Source organism: Quercus robur, chromosome 1 (genome assembly GCF_932294415.1).
Source record: "Quercus robur chromosome 1, dhQueRobu3.1, whole genome shotgun sequence".
Classification (NCBI taxonomy): domain Eukaryota; kingdom Viridiplantae; phylum Streptophyta; class Magnoliopsida; order Fagales; family Fagaceae; genus Quercus; species Quercus robur.
The window spans coordinates 30,731,317-30,756,856 of record NC_065534.1 but is presented as its reverse complement, the minus strand read 5'-3'; the positions used below and the strand labels follow the sequence as shown (position 1 = coordinate 30,756,856).

The following is a 25,540-nucleotide window of genomic DNA, read 5'->3' as shown; positions in this document are numbered from 1 at the left end:
TCTCTTATTTTTCACCCTTCTCTAACAAATCATAACTCAAACTTTTGCCATTACTAAGATGGGCTGGGCCCAATTAACCCACATATGATCAAAACCCAAACTCCCATCGAACCAAAATGTTGACAAAACTCAAAAGTCAAGACACACACACAAAAAAAAAAAAAAAAAAAAAAAAAAAAAAAGCCTTAGCTACATTGTTGACGACACAGTGACTGATACAGAAGAACATGAATCTCTTCCGCGTTTCCCTTTGCTTCATTTTCTACTCAAAGCAATGCTCAGTGCTCAACTTATTTGCTAAATTGTCGTAGAAATTCATTGCTGTTTGGCATCAATCAACCATGGAAGCCAGCTCAATTGTCCTCCACTCAAAAACCCTCCCTTTTGGTATAACACTCACAAACAACAAACTCTCTTTCAGACCTTTCAACAAACACTTGCCAAGCACCAATTATCAGCGCCACCAAAGTCTTAAACCCATCAAACCCCCATCACATTGGCAATTTAATGCAAGCCCATTAGCATTTTCGCCGACAAGAGCAAGAACCCATTTGTTAACTCCTCTCAAATGCTCATATTCCAACACTACCAACTCGGATTCTCAGAGCCCATTGCTAAAACCCCTCAAAAACCTCTCACTTGATTCGTTGAAGAAAACCCTTTCTCAGTTAACTCCAATTGATGTTGTGAAGTGGTCTGGGGTCTTATCCATTGCCATTGCAGCCACAAAATGGACTGTAAATATGCTCTTCAACCCCTTTTTCTGGATGTACTTCAGCTGGACATGGTTGTTCTGGCCATGGTTTGTGGCGATAGCGCTTGCAATTTACGGATTATATAGCTTTCGTAAGCATTTAATTGGTGAAGCAAACATATTTGAGCAACTTGCCATTGTTACTTCCACGTTTACTTGGCTCACTCTTGTCCCACCAGCCCATTTCAATGGCTATCTTGAAGGTTGGCCTTTTGTGTTCTTCTTTGTATACCATTATTTCTTTTTCTTCAATGTTAGTGTAAGGAAAAGGTTATATGGGGATTACTATGCTCGTCCACATGATCCCAAGTGGGATGTGAATCCGCCCAAGTGGTATCGCCTTTTGTTTTGTGTTGGAGTTATGGTTGGGCACTGGTTGGCTGCATTTGAAGGGCCTGAGCTGCATCGCATTCCTGGAGGGTGGACAAATGTGGGGGTTTGGATTTTGATAATATTGACAATGTTAATGCAGTATAATTCAACGTTGTATCTTGCAAAGTATTCAGAAAAGGTGGTTGTGCCAACTGCTGTGGTGCAGTTTGGGCCGTATCGTTGGGTCCGTCATCCAATATATTCGTCTACAATGCTACTGTTTGCCACTTACTGTGTTGCACTTCGAGCACCTTTGAGCTTGCTGTTTGTTGCAGCAGTTTGTTTGTTTTACTATGAGCAGAAGGCAAAACTCGAGGAGGCTTTGATGGTTGAGACATTTGGAGAGAGGTATATGGAGTATGCAACTAAAGTTAGATACAAGTTCATTCCTTTTATTTATTAGTTAATACTCAGGAATGCTGTTGTTAATGTTGCGTTTTGTCTGATTGATATGTCGGATCCAAGTACTTGAGTTTTGAAATGGAAATGGAAAATGTCAGATTCTATATAACAGATGCACATTTCTGTTGGATGTTTATTATTGTTCGTTCATTTTTTTTAAGCCTGTTTCTATATTATTTACAAGTTTTACAATCTCTCTTGTTGCATTAATTTTTGTTCCTTGAAATGTACTAGCTTGGCTGGATTGTGATTACAAGGTAGGCTTATCATTTTTTAATGATTGCCTTTATTTGTTGACATACCTTACATTACCTGCAAGATTGCAGAAAGCAAACGGCTATGGTTCTTCTCTGTTCTATGCCTTTTGAGTTCTTACAGTTCTTCAGTTTCACTTGGCCATGCGCTAGCAATTACGTTTATGTCTGAAGTCTCTATTAAGTGCGTTGTGTAAGCTTTGGTGTGCTTGCTAAAGTAATGTAATAGAGACACACTTAAGAAACAAGTTTTATTTTATTTTATTTAAGTGGAGTTACCATAGTTCACTAGTACCCTAAGAAGAACAATCCAGATTCCTCAATCCAAATCCACAATCTAGAAAAGTATTGTTTTTTATAAAAGTTTCAAAGCAGTATAGATCTTCTAGAATTGTACCGTATATATATACCTGTCAGACTGTGTATCATATACAACAATCATAGAACTAGCTGCAAGTTTGGTTTATAGATGCTGGTTAGTCGAGTCATTTAATGTCCATGAAATTGGTGGACCTAAAATGATTATATATTGATGAATGAGTGACATGAAAAATAAGTGCATCAGAAGTGAATCCATTTGTGAGAACTCATAATTAGCTCCACTGGCTGAGAAGATGACAGAAAATAAGTTGTCATTCACAGCACACTTTCATCATATGACCCATGAATGTCAATATGGTTCACCTGGAAGACATTGCAGGAACCTAAGGGAAGATCAAGTATGCATTTGTTGGCTTCCTCTTTTTCTGGTTCTTTTCATGACTTTGAAAAAGAAGACTGCTAGGTTCTAGATGTTGGCAAAGTCCATATGACAAAACTAGTGTCAAAGAGGGCTGGAATTGATGTATTTGAATTATGTTAGAAGTCTATCAATGAGCTGATTGAAAATCTAAAGACCAAAGAATTTTGCTCAAGCGAAAATTGGGACTTGCTCAAATGAAACATTGAAGTAGGCAGAAACTTTGCTTCACTCTCACTCAAGCAAGATTGTTGATGTGATAGTCCGAAATATGTGGATTAGATTGGATAAGTGAGTGTTGTGCGGGCACGTGCTGAGTCTCACATTTGGTATTTACTTCGATAAACTGGGTTATAAAGTGATTACTCAGGGTCTCAATTGTAACTTGAATTGTCCTTTTGGGGTATAGCGTAGATATGACTAGTATTTCCTCAGGTTGTAAAAAATAGTATCAAAGCCAACCTAGTAACACTATGTGACTAGGGGGCATTGCAATACAATGTGGGCCCTAATAAGGACATTAGGAATTTAAGCAATGGGGGGGGGGGGGGGGGTTATTTGGATACTTTGACTTATGTGGATTGTATGTGTGTTGTGTGTGCATATGCTAAGTGAGTTAATTCTCAATAGTGGGTTGTTATTGTTGAGTTCTAAGTTGCAGATGAGGTTCACTCGTAAAAGAGATTCACAGAGAAAGATTCTAGAGTAGCTTGAGTCAATGTGGTGAGAAGACAAATGGGGTGTTTGTGGAGAGTACGATATAGAGTTTAGTTTTGCAAAAGGTTTGGAAGTAGATTATTTAAGCAATTGGGGGGGGGGGGGGGGTGTTATTTGGATACTTTGACTTATGTGGATTGTATGTGTGTTGTGTGTGCATATGCTAAGTGAGTTAATTCTCAATAGTGGGTTGTTATTGTTGAGTTCTAAGTTGCAGATGAGGTTCACTCGTAAAAGAGATTCACAGAGAAAGATTCTAGAGTAGCTTGAGTCAATGTGGTGAGAAGACAAATGGGGTGTTTGTGGAGAGTACGATATAGAGTTTAGTTTTGCAAAAGGTTTGGAAGTAGATTATTTGTAATTGCTTTTTCTATATGGGTTGGACCCCCTGAACCTGAATTGGTTTTTACATTGAAGAGGTTGTTCATTGTTTTTCCACTTCGTTACAAAAATCTTTGTGTGCTTTTGCTACTTTCATTATCGTTGCTTTAGATTTCGTGATTGATTACTGTGGTTGAATTACACGTTGGATTATCTATTTGGAATACGCTTATCTTGTTGAATTAATCCAATTAATCAGCTGCGCAAGTGTTTGGGATCTAAATACATAGTTTTTGTTACTTCAAAGATATAGAGACTGCTAGTTATTTTGTTGTGGATAAGGGTTTCGGAAATGCGTGACTGCTTGAAAAATAAAGACATTGACAACAGGCATGGCTCTATAAAATTCCCCTTTGTTAATTTTCTTGTTATACGCCCCTTAAATAATGAAGACAATGAGTAAATTTTTTGAGATACCAGATAGACCAGGTCTATTATCTGTTGGGTATTGGCCATTGAACGGGGTTTAAGTCTCCATCTGCACTTTATACGTTTCATCTTGTTGCTATTTAATTGATATGCTTTGATCCTTCCTTGATTACCTTTCAGTATGCTGTGTTCTGATTGCTACAGATTAGATAAGCATTTCATGATCTCCTCTCGCTACCGACTGAAACAACCTTTGTTGATTGTACCTGCATATTCTATCAGTCATAATATCTATAGGATACAGTGCCAATGAGGTGACTTCAAGTCTCCGTCCGAGTTTGATACATCCACATCTTGTTGATTTTTTAATTGATTATGTATTGGACCCTTTGAAGGGAATTGAGTCTAATTCCCAAAACTTGTGAGAAGCAAAAATAGAGAAGAACACACAAAGAACAATCACACAACAAAAAGATTTACTTGGTTCACCACTAGGGCTATGTCCATGGAGTTGCAGCAATTTTCACTATGTTAGAGAGAATGATACAGAGACAGTTTACAATACATCAAACCCTAATTCTGAAGCGACAATATATATAACCCCAAAAAGGGGAAAAAAACTCCTATCAGCCTAAGCCTCACAATAAAACCTATTTAAAATCATAATGCTCCCAAGCTGGGTCGGGTCCAAACCGGATCGATTGAACACAAAACCATGCTCTACATAGTCTAATACCCTTTGCTGATTGTCCTTTTCATATGTTATCTGATAGATTGTCCTTTCCATTTGTTGTTTGGTAGATTACACAACTTTTGCAGATCTTATGATCAAGCCTGTTTAAAGTTTCCCTATGTTAGAAATTGAGTTACCTTTTAGTTTTTCCAATGACTAATGTGTTGAACGATAGGAAAACTTACACTACACCAATGAGCTTTAGCTTAGATAAAACCTCCTCCCTTGTCACAGGGAGGTGCTGTGTCACGTTGTAAGTTCCACACCCCATTGGGTGCGTGAATGCTTACCAATAAAACAGATTACACTGGAAGGTTGCGTTGTTTCTTTAATTTGGAAAACTTTCCAACATGAGTATTATCTAGTTATAAATCACAATGCACCTGGCAGAGACCTCATGTTTATTGCATGAACCGGCCTGCAAATCAACCCTCCGTATCAGCAAATGGCAACCCCACATTCTAGCATTTGACAAGTTGTGTTGACTGGCAATGTGGGACTCAAACATCCATAAAGAGAAAGATCTAGTATTGTGGAAGCCACCTCATGCGCACATGTAAGCCAACTCATCTGATGTGAAATAAGCTTTGTTTTGCACTAGACATTTCACAGACACAAAGTAAATTACAAGATCCTCATAATGAACACTCATAATCTTGCATGGGGGTTTTCTTCTTATGACAAGCTAAAAAAACCACTTTCTGATTTCATGCACTTAAAGACAAGGATTAGCTGGTCCTATTTTGGCTCCTTATTTCTACCAATGTTTCTGTCTTGGGATATCCAGATTCTCTTTTTTCTTTGGTATCCTGTCGTTTCTTCTCTTTTTAAGTTTATGTGTAATGGCAGGCTGGCTTGACCATGTTTTTTCTTAACTTCTTGGTATAGTAAAATAAAAATGCAGTGACCTTTACAGGTTTTCCCATTCTGCAATACTTCTCGAATTTGGATGTACGATTGTGCTACTTTTTACACGATTTTTACTTGTGCCATTTGATAATCCATTTTGATTTCATGTGTTTCCAGGCTGCGGTAATTGGATATGGTTTTCCTTTGATGTGCTTGTCCTCATGATAGTTCATAGACGAGTTCTTAGATGACTTAAGATTTTGGCTTGTTATTTGACGGTGTCTTTATCAAGTAACTTAACCCCCCCTCCCCCCCAAAAAAAAAGTCCTTTTCAGGTATAGCGAATAAGTCCGAGACACTTAAGAACCGTTTCGTTTGTATCTTTCAGCTCTAGTATATGGAATGATTATACTTAGCTTTTGTTGTATTCCTTGAAAGGTCCTGTCCTGTGCAAATAAGCCCTTGTTTACATCTTGTATAAGTTGTATTCATAAAGTCTCTTCTCTTTTCTAAAGTTTGTTATTATTAAAAATAAAACAAAATACTGATTCCATCATTCAACCAAAAAACAAGAAAAAGAAAGGTCTTGGTGTCATTTGCAGGTCTGTTCAACATCATATTCTCAATATTTGTAGCAATGGGTTCCCTTGTCTTACTAATGAATATTAATTTATTGTGGACATGCTTGCCCATATGGAATGCCGAATTTTGTGGTTATTATATGGAATGCTCTGAGAATTTGATGTGATGATCTAGTGACTTTTATATATACACTTCATTTCATAAAACATGCACACGAGTAGAACAATGGTACCACAGTATGTGTTCCTATGTAGTTCCCAAGTCATTTATCTAGAAATAAGAAAATCTTTCTAGAATTTGGGGGTGATTAATTTGGTAATGGTCATGAGACTTTTCTACCCTCTGTTAATTGATTATGATTGGCAGTGGTTTTATGTGTGAATCTACAGAATGCATAATCCAAAACAATCTTAAGGATTATTAAATGATTTTGAAGAATTGTACTAAATAAACATGTGGTACATGTGGTACTCCGAATTTGTATGAAATTTGATTGGATAAGCATGTTGGGCAACCCTGTGTTGAGTTCTGCATCAGATGTTTGTTAGGTAGAGTTTGGTTATAACCCTTCCTCAGATAATAAACCTCGAAATGTTATGTGATGTGAGACTCAGGAATCCTAAGCCCGAGTCCCACATTGCTAACGCTTTCTCTGAGTCATGAGTCATGACAAAACCTCTAAATGTGAGAAGTTGTGGTCCCAACTCCCGAGGATAGAAAAACATCTACCAATAAATAGTACATAATTGGACTATGTTTAACGTCGTTTCAATGTGTTTCCTTCCTTCCTCACGTTTCTTTTTATCTATTCGATGAACTCTTATTGTGCTGAGACACAGACCAACGTGGAACCTTAGTATGCCACAGCAGCCACCAGCCACCAATCCATGGAATTTAGCCACGTGCTCTGCAATGATTGCCTTATGGGGGTAACAACATTATGTAAGCTTGGACCTCATTTTAGCCCAGGTTGTCATTGAAACCTTGTGCACCATAAAAAGAGAGAGAGAGGAAAGCAAAATATCTAAGAACATGACAGTTGCTTGATCCAAATTCAAGACCACACACATTTGATCCCCAAAACCATGATCTTCTTCTCAAATTCACAAAATGCAAAAAACAATTACTCTTGTTGAAGGGGATTTTGATATATGTTACACAAAGATTAATAATGCATTTGATACTGACCCACTCATCTTACATACTAAATCCTAACAAGAAAGTTTGCAAATACAATTGAAAAATGGAGAAATGATAAATTAAAAAATAAAAAGAAGAAGAAGAAGAAGAAACAGAGAAACTCTCAATGGGGAAATTTGTTTTTCTTTTTACCCACTGATAACATTTCGATTTTCGTCAAGAACTCAAAACACACTTAATACTTTTCAAGATTCATTTCTTGTTCCTTGGAGTAACCTTTATAGGTAAACCTTGTTTGGGTACAGGAAAAGGGCCATATTGTATACCTTCTCCGTCTCCTACAACTTGCCACCTAAAGTAAAGCCAAACATATGAGATTACAATTAAAAGAAAGTAAGAAACAAGTCAAACAACATTTCAACTTTTGAAATTGTAGGGACAGAAATAACAACATTTTTTCCCCCAACCTTGAATGTGAAAAAGCATGAACTAGGGGACTTTTTTAAGTGTTCAAATTTTAACTGTACCTTGCAAAAATGCACCCTTTTGTATCTAGCTAGCTATTCATATGGTATCTAGCCATAGGTACTAGTCTCATATTATAATAAATAAAACGTCCTCTGTATCCAAAAAAAAAAAAAAAAAAAACTAAAGAAGCATTTGTATGCTGAGCTCAGACCGGGTGCAACCATATAAAATAACATAAATTGCACAGATTTTTTTTTGTCCTGCTAATAAGTGTTATTAGGACACTCATTAACAATTCATTTTTAAAAAGTTCTGACATAACTTTTATGGGAAATAAAATAACTGTCAAAAAATTAATTTTTTTTTTCTTTTCTCATAATTTTTTTTTAATTAGATTCTTAACCAGTGCCTTAAGGACACTCATTAGCATTTTTTTTTTTTTGGTCTTTCCATTAAAAAACTGTTTTTTTTTTTTTTTATAAATAATATTTATTAGGGAATCAATATCGTAAGTTAGATATTTTTTTTCAAAATGAATTTTATTCTCACCACTCTCAATTCTTCCCTAATAATATTACTGACACAATAATTTTCTTAATAAATTTCACAATTATTAAATTGGTAAAATATTATTGATTCTCATTGAATTTTTTTTTCTAGGTAATTTATTATTGTGAGGATTAAACCTCTGAATCAGTGGATACATAAGATACCAGATACCACTTAAGCAACTAGGCCCAACGGTGATTCTCATTGAATTCATCACCACTCCTTTATTATCTATTATTAACCATTTGTATTACAACGTAAAATTTGTTATGAATTATATTTGTTTTTATGCATTAATTGATTTACTCACCCCGGCCGCCCCCCCACCCCCCCCCCCCCCCCCCCAAAAGACATAGGTATTGTCCTGTAAAAGAAAAAAAGAGCAAATTTGAAATTTGTGCATAGACAGGTATTGTAGACTGGGTGTAAATGTGCAAAGCAAAGTTGTGGTGTTAAGGAGACCCGTACACTTAGCTAGGACACAAACACAATGACATTTGTACTGGTTATGCAACTGGCAAATTGTGTCCCTTTTACTGGGCAGGGATCCGTATGTCTAACATAGTAGATCCAACGGCTAGTGTTAAATTTTGGAGAATAGAGATATGAGTAATGAGTAATTGGATTTGATATTTTGGATGAATGATAGGGAAGACATTAGAATTGGAAAATATCTAATTATCCACCCAGACCATTGGAATCTAAAACGTTTTTTTTTTCCCCTAAATTTACCAAAAAAAAAAAGGGTGATTGGACTGTTTACCAAAAAAAAAAAAAGGGTGATTGGACTGGGCCCAAAACTCATGTTCGAATCTCTTCCCTTCCACTTATGGTAAAAAAAGCAAAATGGTGGTTGAGACTATTAGTTGTGACATGGTCATACTAGTCTTACCTATTTGGAAATCAATGTCTGAGAGGTTTAGACGATATAATTTAAAACTAATTAAAACGAGGCGGCTTAGATGGACAATAATATATAGTTCTTTCTCAGCACCAAAAAAAATAATAATGATATATAGTTCTTTCTATTAGGGTTAAACTAGGAGATTTATGAGAAATTATATGACTTTTGTAGTGAACCACGTCATTTATTTATCATTTTATTTAAAAACTCTCATTTATTTAAAATTGCTAAATCAATAGTTATTTTTTGTTTCAATTTTTTTTTTTTGACTCAACAATTTTAAACAAGTAGGAGTTTTTTAGTAAAATGATGAACACATGACATAATCCACCATAAAAATATTATAATTTCTTGAGATTTAAATGGACCATAATAGTTCTACACAATAAAGAACCAATGTCATTTGGTAGTACTATTATGGCATTGATTCTTTAATTAATAGGCGGCTTAGATGGACCATAATAGGTTTTTTTTTTTTTTTTTGGCTGAAAGATGGACCATAATAATTCAGACCAATAGAGAGACTTGGATGATAAAATGTAGAACTAAAGAAAATTGGGAAATGTAAATGATAGAATCTAAAACTAATTAATTACGGGAAAAGTTAACGAATATTTAAAGGACATTAATTTATGAAGCATATTTAGAAAATTTTTATGAGAAGAAAAAATGAAATAATTGTTTTGACAAGTTTTTATATTTCAATAAAAGTAGAGGTCAAAAATTTTCTAAAATAGTTTATTAACAATTATTCTAAGAATACTCATTAACATGACTCATTTATTAAAACTTAAAGGCTTAGACGGACCATATAATGCTAAAGGTCTTGTAGCTGAATTAGTACCTTCTCATGTACAAAATGCTTGGGTGTCTAGGGGGGAAAGAGTTCTAATTGCAGGGTTAGCAGCATGTTGTAATTATTTCAAAAAAAAAAAAAAAAAATGGACCATATAATGAAGTCTAAAACTAATTAAAATATGGTAGAGTCAAAATCTAATTAACACTCCCATTTAGTTTCTTGATAATGAGAGCACAAAGAATTTCTTTGCTATATATTGCAGTCAAAATGTGTCTATCATTCAGCTTAAGATGCCCATTATTCTATAAATGGGCATCTTGCCTAAAAAAAACTATATGTCTTCCCTGTAACCAGTGCAAAATCATTTAGATTAATTTCAATAAATTTACTAAAATACTTAGTAACTTTTTAAGATACAATATTTGACAAGAAGATAAGGAAATTTTAATAGTAGTAGTAATTAAATTGTATAATGGGCATGAAGACAAGGATTTCATAAGCGATAATGAAGAATCTCGTGGATCAGTTATACAGTCTCACCGTTTTTGAGCTGATGACAGATGACAATGAAGCTGAGAGAATTTATTTAATTTGTATATCATGCAGAGGTCATATAAGAGTTACGTTTGACTAAAATGTCTTGCATGTGTGCCACGTGTATAGAAACATGTAGGTGAACAACTCTTAGTTTTTTTTTTTTGGTAAGGTTGATTGGCAATTTGGCATCCACTCTACCTGTTCACTCGCCTTCAAAGCCACTGAGGACCACTTCCATAGCCTAAGGAACACCCAAAACGGACCCCCCCCCCCCCCCCCCCCCCCCCCCTCCCTCCCCTATAGTCAACCAAGACAAAAACAGACAACTTTTTTTCACAAATTCATACTAGGTAGTATTGACAATATGTGATACTATGTTATGAATATCTTCCACTATTACAAAAGGGAATTAGTACCATAAAATGGACCATTATTGAAACCCCATTTGTAAAAAAGTATGAGTGATTAAGGGTCTGTTTGGTAGAAGAATTTGAGTAATGTTGTTTATATATTTTTTTTAAATATGTGTGGGTGAAAAAGTTTGTATAAATACATGTAATATTGTTTAAAAACTGAAAACGTGTATTTAAGATGCTTTACCAAACAGAGTCTAAGATTGTACTAATTAACTCGAAGAAATTTGAGAGAGAGAGCGAGAACCTGCAAGAAGTGGTGAGGTGGTGTAGAAGAATGAGAGTCTCTAGCTTAGCCAGCTCACTTCCTGGACAAGCATGCACTCCATTCCCAAACGGCATGTACGTGTTAGGTCTAGGTGGCACCTGTTCCATCACACAAACAAAAACCAAAGCCAGAATCTCTATAAAGTCTTCTCTATCACCCAAAAAAACAATATATTCTATCTTTTTTACTATACAACAGGATTTAATATAGACTTCCAAACTAGTTTATGTTACAAATTTTTTACTACCATACAAAACTAGCTCACGTGATCTGAAACATGAAAAGATTTCAGGCACAGATGGTCTGAGTAGAGGAAGATTTATATGGAAATGAAAAAGACACTTCAAGATAATCGAACAATTGACAACCTTATATTTCTTCCAAAACAAGATAGAATATAACAGTGTGTATGACCCACTTCTTGAATCTTGGTACAGATATGCTAAGAAGTTGTTTTTATGGGAGGCTGGCATTTGGGTACGCTAGGAAAAGTCTTTCTTACTTACCTCGAATCTTGAAGGGTCAAACTTTTCGGGTTGAGGGAAGAAATCAGCACTGTGATGAATGGTTCTGAAGAGAGGCAGAACCTTCCAACCCTTCGGAATGAAGTAGCCCTCAAATTCAACATCTTCTACAGCTTCTCTGAATGTGAAAGAGAGTATACTTGCAGTTCTTAGTGTTTCTTGAATCACCTGAAATTAATTCACTTTATCATGACTCATGATGAGCTTTAACTAAGAAAACAAATTAATAGCTAGAATTAATTTGCCACTAATGTTGATGGAGTGTGAAGGCAATAAGACCATCTCCAATTTCAACTTGATCTATTCCATAAATTTTAGTTCAATATTAGAGATCTAAAAATGCATTATCATGTACATTTTTAGATAAATAAATAAATTTTAAATCATAGAATATACTCTCACCATTTCACTTAAAAATGAAAAAGAGAATATAATAAAATATATCTATTATTTTATTTTTTTGAAATTAAATAATAATATTGTTTAAAATTTTAAATAATATGATATTGTATACATATTTAAATATGTAATATTTAATTAGAATTATGAAATAAATTCGTTGAAAGGAAAATGACCTATTTTAAGCTTATCCAGAATAAATAAATAGCGTAGGTTCTAGTTGGCAGAACATCATTAGAAGTGGATGTCATAAGTTGAAACTCTCTTAAAAAATAAAATATTTCCAATCTTCCAAGCATTTGGGTTTAGGGTTCATTTGGATACAGCTTATTTTACTGAAAACTGAAAATACTATAGCAAAATAATTTTTAAATGTGTAAATAGTACTGTGGAGACTCATTTTTAATGAAAAAATTGCTGAATAAAGAGATTTGTGAGTCCCATGAATAGTACATGGAATTGACTGAAAACTATAAAACAGCCACAGAAACGCACTTTTCCAAAAACAAAAAAAAAAAAATGAATCGCAGACGTCTGCCGCAAGCGTGTATCCAAACACATACTTAATGTTATAACTATAGTTAAAAGATTAAATTTATAATTTTTTAAAATTTATCACTTATAAAAAAAACAAAAACAAAATTACCCGGCCAGTCAATGGCATGCGCCGAGTATCATCCCACGTAAGCCCACGATTTTCTTCAAACAGTTTGCGTTGAATTCCTTCTTGTTCCTTCTGAAACATTTGATTGCCAATGCATAACATTAAAAAATAGAACAAAAATGCATTGTTTGGTAGGGTGTTTTGAGCAGCAGTTTTCAGTGTTTAAACAATATTACATGTATTTTTATATATTTTTTTACCTATACACGTATTTCCAAAAAATACAAACAACATTACTACACTAAATAACCCAAAGTTTCTCTCGTTTTGTTTTGGATATTCAAATACCACAATATCTATCCCTATCATTGCATTATTTATTTATTTTATCAAGACAATGACTGGGGAAAGCTTTGAAAAGAAGCAAAAATCCTCAACCAAGAATATTAAAATATACCCGAGTGGAAAAATACATTTCAAGAAATAAAAAGACACACACATATTTAAAAAAAAATCTAATCTAAAAATCTATAGAGATTTGGACTAAAATTGAAGAACAAGCAAATAACAATTTAGTCCAATGAAAATTTTACCGTCACGGCTTCTAGGAGATTGACATTATCGTGCAAATACTTTAGAATCCATGTTAGGACACTCGCAGTTGTATCATGAGCAGCAAAGATGACTCCTATTATATTGTCAGCAATTTGAGAATCATTAAGCTGATTATGCTTCTCGTCTTCGGCTCCCAAAAATATTCCTAATAAGCCTCCACCATGTTTCCCAATCTCCCTTCTCTTTTTTATTATTCTTCTCAAATCCTCATTCAGAAGCTTCCTTGCCTTATTTAAAATATAAAATTATTATAAAAAAACAAAACCCCACTTTAGAAATATATATAAACCTTATCTTACATTATCACAACATATGGTACAAATTATGTTCTCAAAGCAATGTAGGACTATTAGTTATTACCTTCATTGCCTTGCGAAAAGGAGTTCCCGGTAGATCTAGAGGCATGGAATTGTAGCCCTTCTCAAGGCATTGATACAAATTTTTTATTCCTTCCATTTCTAAGTCATGTTGGTCACCGAGGGCCGAAATCATTGCCACATCAAAGGCGTACTGAAGAGACCAAAAAATAGGAATAAACCTAATAGAATTCTAATGTGAAAAGTCATACCAAAAAAAAAAAAAAAAGCTAATATATATTTATAAAACAGTAAGTGTAACAAACTGCTGATATACCCTTTTCATCTCTTGCAAGGTGTAAATGGTGCAATTGTTCCATGTGGGGATAAGCTTGAGAGCAATATGCTCAATCTTCGAGACTGACCCTCTTATTGCTGAGGGCAAAAAGGAAGCTTGGACCAACTTCTTGAGCCTTGAATGGTAGGCCCCTTGATGAAAGAAGAGAGCCTCTGGCCCTATCATTTTCTCTTTGCTTGGTGGATAAGTTGGCTTGAATAGATGAGCTCGACTCACTAACACAACCCTTGCAGCTTCTGGGCTTGAAACCATCACACAGGGGCATCCCAATATGTGGGTCTTAAATATATCCCCATACCTGCACAAATGGACCATAAAAATCTTTTCAGAACTTACTAGTAAAAAAGACAATTTTTACTCTTTCTGGGCGTGCTTATTTTACTTAAGTAGTTTCTGTATAGGAACTAGCTATGAACAAAAGGATCAACATAGAAATGAGAAACTGGGGGGGCTATGTGTGAATTTGTGTACCGTTTTTGCCTGTTGGAAAAGAAGGAATTTGGGTTTTCAGTGTAGAGCTTGAGAGTCTCTCCTATGTATGGCCAACCCATTGAACCAGGGGGTAAGCGTTTGTGTCTGGGGTGGTGCCATTGGAGGAAGGGTAGGAGCAGCAACAAAGAACAGAATAGTAATGGTATAAGAATGACAAACTGAGAATGAAAAATTGCAAAGAGGGGTGATAGTGAGAAAACTTGCATGGTGTTAATGAAAAACATAGAGAGGTGGCAAGAGGCCAACTTGAACAAGAAGTGCTAGTTGAAGGAAGATGTCGTGGTGGTGTGGGTGTTTTTATAGAGTGGGAAGGTTAATTGGGGTTTGAGACAGACGTCACCATAGTTATGGAAACACCTTGCAGCTCTGGCTCTCTTTTTATTATTTATTTTTTGGACCATGACTACATCAAAAATAAGCTATTACATCCGGTTGTAGCTTAAAAGTGATAAATTATTAATGGCATTACATTACAAAAATTTATTACAATAACTTAAAAATCACAATGAAATTTTCTTCTTGCACGAACTTATTATCTAAAATTTTATTACAACATTTCGCATTAACTATTGTAATAACTCTAATGTTATTATAACAATTTTTCATTGCAATAAAAAAAAAAAATTCTTGTAGTAATACTACTATTGAAATTTAAATTGGATTTTTTTAATAAAAAAATTAAGAATTCGATAATTATGGATCTAGAGCTGTAAACCAATTGAGTTAGATAGCTTTTGACAATTTAAACTAGAATTAGATTATAAGAAAATTAATATACTAAGGGTCTGTTTGTGAATAATTTATTTAGATTTTTGTTGAAGGTGTGTTGAAGTATTCTTGTATGTTGAAAAAAATTTGAAAATGTGAGAAAAAGTGAGGTTTTAAAAAGATGTACATAGAAACTAAAAGTTTAAAACTAATGCCAAACTCAACCTCAGGCTTGTTTCCTAAATTGAGCTAAAATATCAATCTTTCTATTGTGTTTGATATACCACACACTTATTACATGGATGAAATTCGACCACAATATCTAAATTCTGTGATAAATGTTACTTGTATGCACAATAGCTACTATACCTCTATGCCGTATTCATTCACCAAGTATTTGAGCTTCACGGTCCTACTTCCTAAATTAATCCAATACACAATATACATGTTCCTTATGTCCTTTTTTGTAAAATAGTTGTTTACTATGTGCAACTTAACTATGCACTACTCACTAAATCATGGCACATCAAGGTACAGTAACTCTAACAAAAGATCCCAACTCAACTAATACTTTTTAGTGCTTCCAATGAAAACGATCAAGGTTCAAATTCGTCATCTTCCAACTATAATTTTTTCAACTATAAAATTGAAAAAAGAGAAAGGGTACAACAACTTCATAAGAATGAAAATTTTTGAACAAGCCATATATGGACAACAACTAGATTATCTATGTACTAACAATCAATCCCTAGCTTTTTTGTGCTACTTTTGTGGGATGACTTACACATTGTATCTCTAAAATGCAAATAAGTGATGTCGAAAGTCTTTTATTTCAATTGAGATCCTAGTGTTTGTTTACATATGATGTTTCAAATTTTCCACCTCCATTGTTGTAACTATTGAATTAGTAAGGGAACAAAAAGTATTGTAATATTTTATATAAATAGGGTGTCTATGAGTCGGAGTTGTTGGGTTTGGAGGCTACATATCACCCGATTCAACCATGTTGGGCAGGAGACTTGAAGACTCGCCGTCTACTACTACTTCACTTGATTTTAGTCTTTACAGTACAAATTTTCTTTAGCTAAATCAACTGATATTATTCATCCATAATAAAGCGAGAATCTCTACTAAATCTGATGGAAATCTCACCAAATCAGTTAAGATCTCATTGAATCTAACATAGATCTCACCAAATTGGTTGAGATCTTTATTAAACTTGGCAGAGATCTCACCAGATCTACAAAATTGGAAACAAGATAGGAAGACATCATTCCGATTAGAGTCGTCAGCTTCTCAAACAAGATACCCGCCACTCGAACCGAAATTTCGGATCCTGTCACCGATGACTTGCCATCGACCAAATTAACACCCGGATGAGGTGAGTCAGCCCAACTAACCAAGGCCGCAACAGGCACAGCCCAATAATCGCAGTCCAGCCCACCCCATGACCAACCTATCCTATCCGTGCAACACGTGACCTTAATTTGTGGTTGTTTTTTATTTTACAATATACGTTGGGAATCGAATCTCACACGTGTTAGAATCTCAGGTGGGTAATATGCAAGTGTATGTAGCACCTGACTGACTCCTGAGCACTAAGCAGGGCTGGCCTGGGCCCCCATCCATTTTTCTCAGTAGTGATAGTCCGTACTGTTCAGCACTCAAGTGGGGGCCACCGTCGATGAGTTATTAACCTGTCATTGCGGTAGAGCTTTGTATTTTTTTGATTAAGAGTTAGATAAGATCTGCCTTTTTTTAATAAGTCTGAGAGTTCTGGGTTTGTTTCTTGTTGCCAAATTTTAGGTAAAACCCCATATCAAAGTTTAAACTCACTCTCTCGTAGTTTTCTCGATATATATTGTGATTAGATGAAGCCATAATAGAGCTGCATGTGTACGGCGATGGTTTGCATTGCGTTGCGTTAAGTTTCCATCACTCTCTGTTGCGTGCACTCACTTTATAGCTCACTTCAAGTTTCCTTTCCACGTATACCCACCTTAATATAGCTTATCCAAGGAATGCCTTTACACATGCCCATACGCCATGCACTCTTCATTGCCAGTGATTTTTGTTACCATCTATTTATTATGTTTAACTTATACTCTCCTACGCGAGCCTTCGACATCCATGTTGTCACAAATCTTACTTTATCTATACCATATATGAATTTATTATTAAAGAAATTCAAAGATGGGATTGAACCTAGTAATTGAATACTGTATAAAACTTCTATGTATAGCATGTCATTTCAATTTTCAAGGTTTTAACATCAACGTCTTTATCAAAGAAAAATTGTTTAAAACTCAAAAGTCCTATCTATCACACATTGCTGAAATTCATATATCAAATAATTTTGACAATTGCACCTATTTTCTAATAAAAATCAGTCTAAGACGGTGGGAGTTTTAGTTAACTTAAACTGTTAATTAGTATAAATTAAAAGATATGAAATCGAACAGAAATTACATGATTAAGTAGAGAAGAAGTAATAAGTATAAAACTATAACATATCTCACAGCTCAGCGTTAACAATCTTTCTATTTTCCTACGGCACTTTACTATTATATAATGCAACATGATTCAAACGGTACATAGAGCAAAAATTAAACATGTATTTGTATTATGTCGGGTTCAATACATTAAAACACTAAAGGTAAGTTTAGTTGTTATGTGTATGAGTCCAATACATTAAAACACTAAAAATAAGTTTAATTGTTATGTGTCTACATCATGTCGGCCTCAATGCATTCACCGTAAACCAGGTCCATATATGTGTGTGAACTTAAATACTTAATGATAATAAACAGTAATTATAGGATAAGAATGAATAGATGAATGTGCTTATCTTATCAATAACTGGGTGGGTAAGGTAACGGCTGGTTTAGGAGGGTATATTGCTTTTTAGTTAAATTAAATTCACAAAAACACAACCACACTTTCCTCAAAAAAAAAAAAAAAAACAAAACAAAACAAAACACACAACCACACACGTGTAATTTAGATTGTCAAAACTCTCCAACCAATTCACGTGGGTATGCCAGCCTGTCCCTCGACCCACAGCTTGCTTTATAAAATAAGTACCCCCTACCCTCCCCTCCTAGCCTTTTAACACGCAAGCATCACGATTCTAGCTAGCTCAAACTCAAGTTTATTTTGGGTCCTACTTCTATTTAGACACTATTCGCACGCGTCCACCACTTCACAGCTGTATACACACTTTGTACACCATTCGTGCGCACGTGTAATGCACTTATATCCCCTTTAGGAATAATACAACTTTTAAGAATACGATCGAATCTCCTCTTGCCTTAAAGCATTTCTATCCAAAAATGTTATCCTATTCTATTTTATCATCTTAAAAAATTATTTTATTAATTATATCATATCATTTTATAATACACCCAACATTTCATTTCTTATTTACATCATCTATTTATTAAAATATTAATTTCACAACCTCTTTCTCTCCCTTCCTCTCCTCTCTCTATCTTTTCCCTTAATCTCTCTAACTCTTCATTTAAAAAAAAAAAAAAACTAACAACCACTGTCACTCACATGCTAGCAAACCCTCCACACCACTAGCTAGCAACCACCACCACCACCACCGGACAAAGCCAAACCTAGAAACCCACCACCAGAGATCAGCCACCACCGCTAATCTCGTCGACAAAAACCACAACGCCGAACCCAGAAACCCACCACCGTTGATCTCCAACTCAACTGCACCACCATGCCAATCTCCACCGGTGGAATTGGAGAACAAATCTAGGTTCTATATGGCAAAGATGGTGGCTATTGTCTACAATTCTTATGGGCATTAGCGACTGTTGATGATCATGGTGGAGCTCTGTTGATTGTGGATTGGAGTTTTGATATGGGTTTGAGACTAGGTTGATGATCACGGTGGAACTCCGTTGATTGTAGAGTGAATTTAGAGTTTGGATTATAGCAGTGGTATGAGGGAGAAACGGAGAGATGATAGAGAAGAGAGAGAAAGAGAGGAAAGCGAGTGAGAGATAGAGAAAGACAAAGAGAGATGAGAGAGAAAAGCAGGAATAAAATATTAATATAATCTTTTGACATAGTGCTACAGTACCATCATTTACGATGGTGTTATAGCACTATGTCAAAAAAATTTACAATTTTCCATGTTTAGCCTTCTGGCTGTTGAGACAAATTGGGCCTTAATGCTAAAATATGCTTACATTTGGCATTTGCAAGCCCAGCTGTGAATGCTCTTAGATGTGTTATACTATGCATCAGATGCATATTTTCTCCCTTTCACATGGAGGTGGAGCCCACACATATGAGATCCACCTCCATATGAGAGGCAGAAAAAATGCATTCAATGCATGACGTATTTTCTCCTTGCCTTGGGGAATAGAGAGTTGTCACAATTTTGATACACCTAGTGATTATCTATTCTTTTCACATTGATCCGTTATAGTAGAGCACTCACATCAATTAATACAAATATTTTTGTCTATTTTGTTTTTATCTAACCACTTTTTAATACACTTGCATCGAATTTATTCATTTTAAACTTTATTTAATTAAAATATTAATCTTTCTTTTTTAGCTGTTTCTCTCTCTTACACCGCAACCACCATTTACTCTATTCTTTCATTTTTTTTAATGTAAAGGAAAAAAAAAATGAAATGCAAAACAATACTAATATTTTTGTATTTTTGTACAAATATTGTAGCAAAAATACATTTTTTACAATGCATATGTAAGTTGAAATGAACTACTTTTGGGATTGATTGGTCAAAAATTGACCCTTATGCTGTGCTGTACATCCTTTTAATGCGAATGCTCTTATAAAACTGTGACAAAAATTGTGTCCACAAAACTTATGGTTAGAAATGGAATGGACGGAAATTTAATGGGGGCGGCCGCAAGAAAATCCCAAGAAGTCATAACTCATAACTCCGAGATGGACCTTCCAAAGGGATGGGTGACATAAGGATGGTGGTGATTGGTCCACGTACTAAATCACATAGGGAACGTCGATGGGGTTTTGAAAGTAATTAGGGTTACGTGGAGGAATTACGTTGGGCAGCATAAGATTGCACATGATTGCATCCCATGTTGTCAATAGTAATACACACTTAGAGGAGGAGGATTTTGATTGTGACACTGATTTGGGACTATCTCCTGGCCACATCCACATGAGAGATTTGATATTGTGGGAATTCTACATATCTATATCTATATATGAATATGTGATCATCGTCCGGAATATTCTAAAAGTACATGAAGGACATTATGGCTAATATTATGTGAACGTGACACACCACACTAGTCTATTAAATTGTGACGTGCTGCATCAGATCATAGACTAGATTACTGCTAGTAAAGTCTATTAGCTGCGTGTATTTTTGAAGAAATTTTATTATATATTCAATATAGGTGTTTATCCTTTTACATAGAAGTGAATTCTATAACTAATAAAGTTTATTAATAAGATATGTGTATGAAGAGAGAATTTATTATCGAGTCCAAGAGTAGATACATTGTCATTATCGGATACCCGTATATACCAACTCATGTTTGAGAAGTTAATTCGGTTTGCGATGAATATATAGATAGAATGCAAGTTTGCTTTCTAGAACAACGTTACGTTCCATAAATATTTGAATGCCACATGTTGATTCCGGGTGCTTGTGAGACCATTAATTAATTGATTGAATTGGTAAATTCTTACAGATATGATCTTTGAAAATATCAAAAATCAGTGCAACACAGTTGGCTTGAAAAGGTGAGGTCAAGCAAATCTTTGAATTAATTGATAAACATGTGCTGTGCTGAGATCTCTACTAGTTTTGAATCCTTCGTTTATGACTTAGATATTTTTCAGGAATCAAAATTCTATCACTTCCCCTAAGGAAACGTATGAACTATATATTAGTCTATAATATATAGGTCATCTTTGACTTTTTGTGGATAAACGATTTCCGTAAGGAAGAAAATAGGGTAGCGAAGTCTATTCAATTCTTTGTTCAAACTTTTTTGTTTCTGGAGAAAAATTCTTTGTTCAAACTTATGACATCTTCAATTGTGTTTACTTGCGGCATATCACACATTTTTTCTAAACCGACAATCTCCTTTGCTAATTGCTCTACACGTTGCAAATTAAGAAAGCAAGAATTATAAAGCAATTCAGACAAGAAATCGACTGGTAGGGAATCTAGAGCTTTTCTACGTAAAAAGAGTTTGAAATGTTTGTATTTCCTTATATTATAGCACCACAGTGGGCAAAACCATTATCTTTTCCTCTTTTGGAAGACAAAACTACTTTTGTATTTGCATCTCTTTGGGCAGCTAGCTAGTTGGCGGTGCCCCGACATAATAACATCTATTCCTGAGTAAAACAAAAACAATTTTTTTTTTTAATAGAATTTTATTTGTGGAGAAATTATTCACTTTCACGGAAAGAACCTCCCTTTTCTCATAAGGATGTATTTTTTTTTTTTGGGGAGAAACTCATAAGGATGTGTTTTGATAGTACTAAACCATTCCTAATGGATAGAATTTGAGTTCAATTCTATCCCTCATTTATTGTAATGGAACAAATAATACATTTCTAATAGTGTATAAGTGTTTGTGAGGTGTTGGGGGAGAGAGGATGGGGGAGGTTGGGATTCAAGTCTTTAGGAAGAAACTTCACAGTTCTCACATAAATACACTTAGATTAAATTATAATAGAATTTCTATATATATATATATATATATATATATAAAATTGTGTTTATTTAAATTATTCACTTTTACGGAAATAATCTCCCTCCTCTGATAGGAATGTGGTTTGATAGTACTAAATCATTCCTAATAGATAGAATTTGAGTTCAATTCCATCCCTCATTTATTGTAATGGGAACAAATAATACATTTTTATACATCCTAATCTTTCATATATATATATATATATCAATAAAGCCTCTCTATTACATCTGATATTATTCTTATCAGCCCAAAAAGATCTTTTGTCTAGCCCCAAATAAAGATATTTGGTATTTCCATATGATACTAGTAATAGAGCACATACTATAAGACTTCGACTATGTTTGCTTTGAATGAAAATATATTTCGACGGTAAAATATTTTTTGGTGAAACTATTTTTAAATGTTTTGGTTATGTTCATGAAAATGCTATGAAAAACACATTTTTTACTACTTTCTCATTTTCTCATCTCTCAAGCACATATTTAATAAAAGATGGAGAATTTTAGATTAAAAAAAAAAAAAAAAAAACATGATTGGTCATAGGCGATGGCAGCAGTGGAAATATTTTTTAATTTAATTTTTTTTACACTATAAAAAATTAAAAAAAAAATCAAATTCATGTAATATATATTTGTTTAATTTTTTACCCCTAATTTGTTAGAAATATTGGACTAGGAATTCAAAAAAAAAAAAATAATAATAATAATAATAAAAGAGATTGACCAAGTTAAATCCAAATGATCAGAGGCGTAGCCAAGATTTTTAACTTGGGGGGCCGAATTATGTATTTGCATATTAGTCATTACTCATGTGTGTGTTAAAGAATTAGCAAAATAATGATAGTAATCAGTTTAAGCAATACAATAGACTTTTATCAAATTTATTAAAAAAATAAAAAGAAAGAAAAAGAGGCTATACAGTAGACTTTCACATTTGAACACACATTTACATTGCACTCTTGTTTTCTTAGAAAAATAAAAGGAAACAACACCTTGACAGCTTAGTAATTTTTTAAGTAGTAAATATGAGTTTTGTTGGGTGAGTCCACTTGAGAAACTAAAATATTATAATTGTAAAACTGGTTATATTACAAAGGGAATGAGTCACAAAGAAACATGGTATGATGCATATGAGTGACTCACAATAAAAGAAAACATATGAGAATTGCCTTGGTCCTTTGATTGATCATACAACAACAATCACATTTCAAAGCAAAAACCATTAAAGCTAACATTGGGCTGGGTATGTAAATTTTTTTGGAGGGGCCAATTTGTACTTTTGCAGGGCCAGTTTGTTTTTATATGGTACTATATGGGGGTTTCAAAAGCTTTGGGGGGGCCAGGCCCCCCCAAGCTTATGTGTGCCTCCGCCCTTGCAAATGATTATGTCCGTAGTGGGCTTGATCTAAATAAAATTGTCTAATATATGAGGAAGAGTTGTAACCATGCATGAAAAGGACGTGGCAGTTAGTATGTTTTATGAAGTGGTGGATTTGTATCTATAAATAAGAGATTACATATTGTTGTTAAGTAAATAAAACTTGGCCTTTGGGTCTGGATTCTCCAAAAAAAAAAAAAAAATTTGTTGTTAAGTAACTAATTTAAGTCATGTAATAAAGAGTTGTAACTATTCGTGAAAAGGATGTGGCATTTCGTATGTGTTTATGAAGTGGTGGAATTGTGTCTATAAATAAGAGACTATATATTAATTGTTGTTAAGTAAATAAAACTTGGCCTCTGGGTTTGGATTCTCAAAAAAAAAAATGTTGTTAAGTAACCAATTTAAGTCAAGTAATAAAGAACAACCCACAATTCTCTCTCTCTCTCTCTCTCTCTCTCTCTCTCTCTAAACCCATTCCCTTCACTTTAGGCAAACCAGTAATGAAATCTATTGGAACAGAAATCTATGGACATTCCGAAATAGGAAGAGATATATTGCAGCAAATCAGCTTCCTTTTGAGTTATCCCCTTATATTGTTGACAAACAAGACAAGTTTTAACATATAACTCAATGTCTAACTCCATCTTAGGCCAATAGTAAGAATACTACAACAAAAGTGGGCTACGGTGACGAAAATTTTCGTCACAATATGTCCTTACTTTGTCGCGGAAGACATTTGGTGACGAAACCACATTCGTCACTTAAGCCGCATCACCGAATGTCCTGGTGACGAAAATTTTTTGTCACCAATAAAAAATGATAGGTGACAAAAGTTTTTCATCACCTAATTATTTTCGTCACTAAATCTTATTTTCAATGACGAAATAAATTCGTCACCAATGATTTTTTATTTGTAATTTTTTTTATTTGACCATATAAGGTGACGAAATATTTCATCACCGATTGTATTTATTTGTTTTAATTTCAATTGATTAGGTGATGAAATATTTCGTCACCAAATGTTTTTTTTTTTTCAATTTCAATAGATTAGGTGACAAAGTTTTGCGACACTGATTGTAATTTTTATTTTTTTCCAATATCAATAGATTAGGTGACGAATTATTTCGTCACCAATTTTTTATATTTTTTATTAGCGTTTTTTACATTTACTTGTCATTACATTAATCTATTACAATAACTGGTTCATTTCCAACCACATCCATAAACAAATCATCCATTCATTTCCAACCACATCCATAAAAAATCATCCGTACAATCTAAAAAGGAAAAAAAAAAAATCATTGAACCAAGTTGTTCACAAAGTAATTACAACCATTTATATATAAATGATGTCTTCCATACTTTACAAAAAATGATTTGAGTTCAAGTAACGCCACAAAAATTGACTTTTTGCCACCAACCCCATATCTGCACAAGTATAAAGAAAAATACATCAATATCATATCTAATGGAAGAAGCAACTATTTGTACAACTAATCACAAGATTGTCCAAAGTTCAGCTAAATTTGAAACATTGATATTACTATCATGGATCTAGTTTAAAAATAAAGTTTGATACAAGTAACTGATTTAACTAATGTAACTTCACATGAGATAAAATCCTGAAAAAATTAAGCTAATATGTCATCAATCCCAAATTCATTGAATAAAATTTACATAAAATAGAAACAAATTGTACTTATTAGGTCACTTACACAAGTGCCAATGCACTGTGAGAGTATAATTAAGGAAGAGCTACATTATACATAAAGAACGCATGACAAAGATAATGGATTGCATGTTGCCACAATGCAAAATGTTAGTGAATGTTTCCCCATCTTTTGCACCTGCCCAGTGCATTTCGTGGGTCATCTTGCAAGTTGGCCAAGTCACAAGATGCCTTCTGGCACTTGACTTTTTAGCTTCCAACATGTGCTTCTCACATGGCCTTTAGCGAGTTGTCCACTTGTGAGCCAGTCGCAAGCAAGTCGAGAGTTGCTCTGTTCTTCACAGTTCTTCAGCTCTTTCACACACTAATCCCTTACATTGAATCCATAAACATACAAGGAAATGATTGATGAAATACAATCAAATTTGACATGAAATTAAAGCCAGTAAAACATAAATGAAAATCACAACTTTACAATCTTCATTGGTAAAACTTTACATAAAAAAAATTTATCTTACACTGAAAAAATAAATAAA

The 25,540-nt window shown here is 34.1% G+C and overlaps 2 protein-coding genes across 2 annotated transcripts; one reads left to right on the top strand and one right to left on the bottom strand.

Annotated features, from left to right (window-relative positions):
* The first annotated feature begins 151 nt into the window (after positions 1-151).
* LOC126729446 (uncharacterized) lies at positions 152-1,711 on the top strand. The gene has a single exon (XM_050434903.1). The coding sequence runs from the start codon at positions 342-344 to the stop codon at positions 1,527-1,529; it is 1,188 nt and encodes a 395-aa protein (XP_050290860.1). The 5' UTR covers positions 152-341; the 3' UTR covers positions 1,530-1,711.
* Positions 1,712-7,254: 5,543 nt separating this feature from the next.
* Positions 7,255-14,866, bottom strand: LOC126729430 (abscisic acid 8'-hydroxylase 2). The gene is made up of 8 exons (XM_050434902.1): positions 14,498-14,866; positions 14,006-14,324; positions 13,733-13,882; positions 13,351-13,599; positions 12,800-12,889; positions 11,737-11,922; positions 11,210-11,328; positions 7,255-7,644 (listed from the first exon to the last, which is right to left on the bottom strand). The coding sequence occupies exons 1-8, from the start codon at positions 14,740-14,742 to the stop codon at positions 7,545-7,547; spliced, it is 1,458 nt and encodes a 485-aa protein (XP_050290859.1). The 5' UTR covers positions 14,743-14,866; the 3' UTR covers positions 7,255-7,544.
* Positions 14,867-25,540: the final 10,674 nt, after the last annotated feature.

Excerpts from the sequence above, each read along its gene's own strand:
- LOC126729430 (XM_050434902.1), bottom strand. The coding sequence starts at position 14,742 with ATGTTTTTCATTAACACCATGCAAGTTTTCTCACTATCACCCCTCTTT. Across the intron at positions 14,325-14,497 it reads TTTTCCAACAGGCAAAAACG|GTATGGGGATATATTTAAGA; the intron begins GTACACAAATTC and ends CCATTTGTGCAG. Across the intron at positions 13,600-13,732 it reads CTTTTCGCAAGGCAATGAAG|GCAAGGAAGCTTCTGAATGA; the intron begins GTAATAACTAAT and ends ATTTTAAATAAG.
- LOC126729446 (XM_050434903.1), top strand. The coding sequence starts at position 342 with ATGGAAGCCAGCTCAATTGTCCTCCACTCAAAAACCCTCCCTTTTGGT.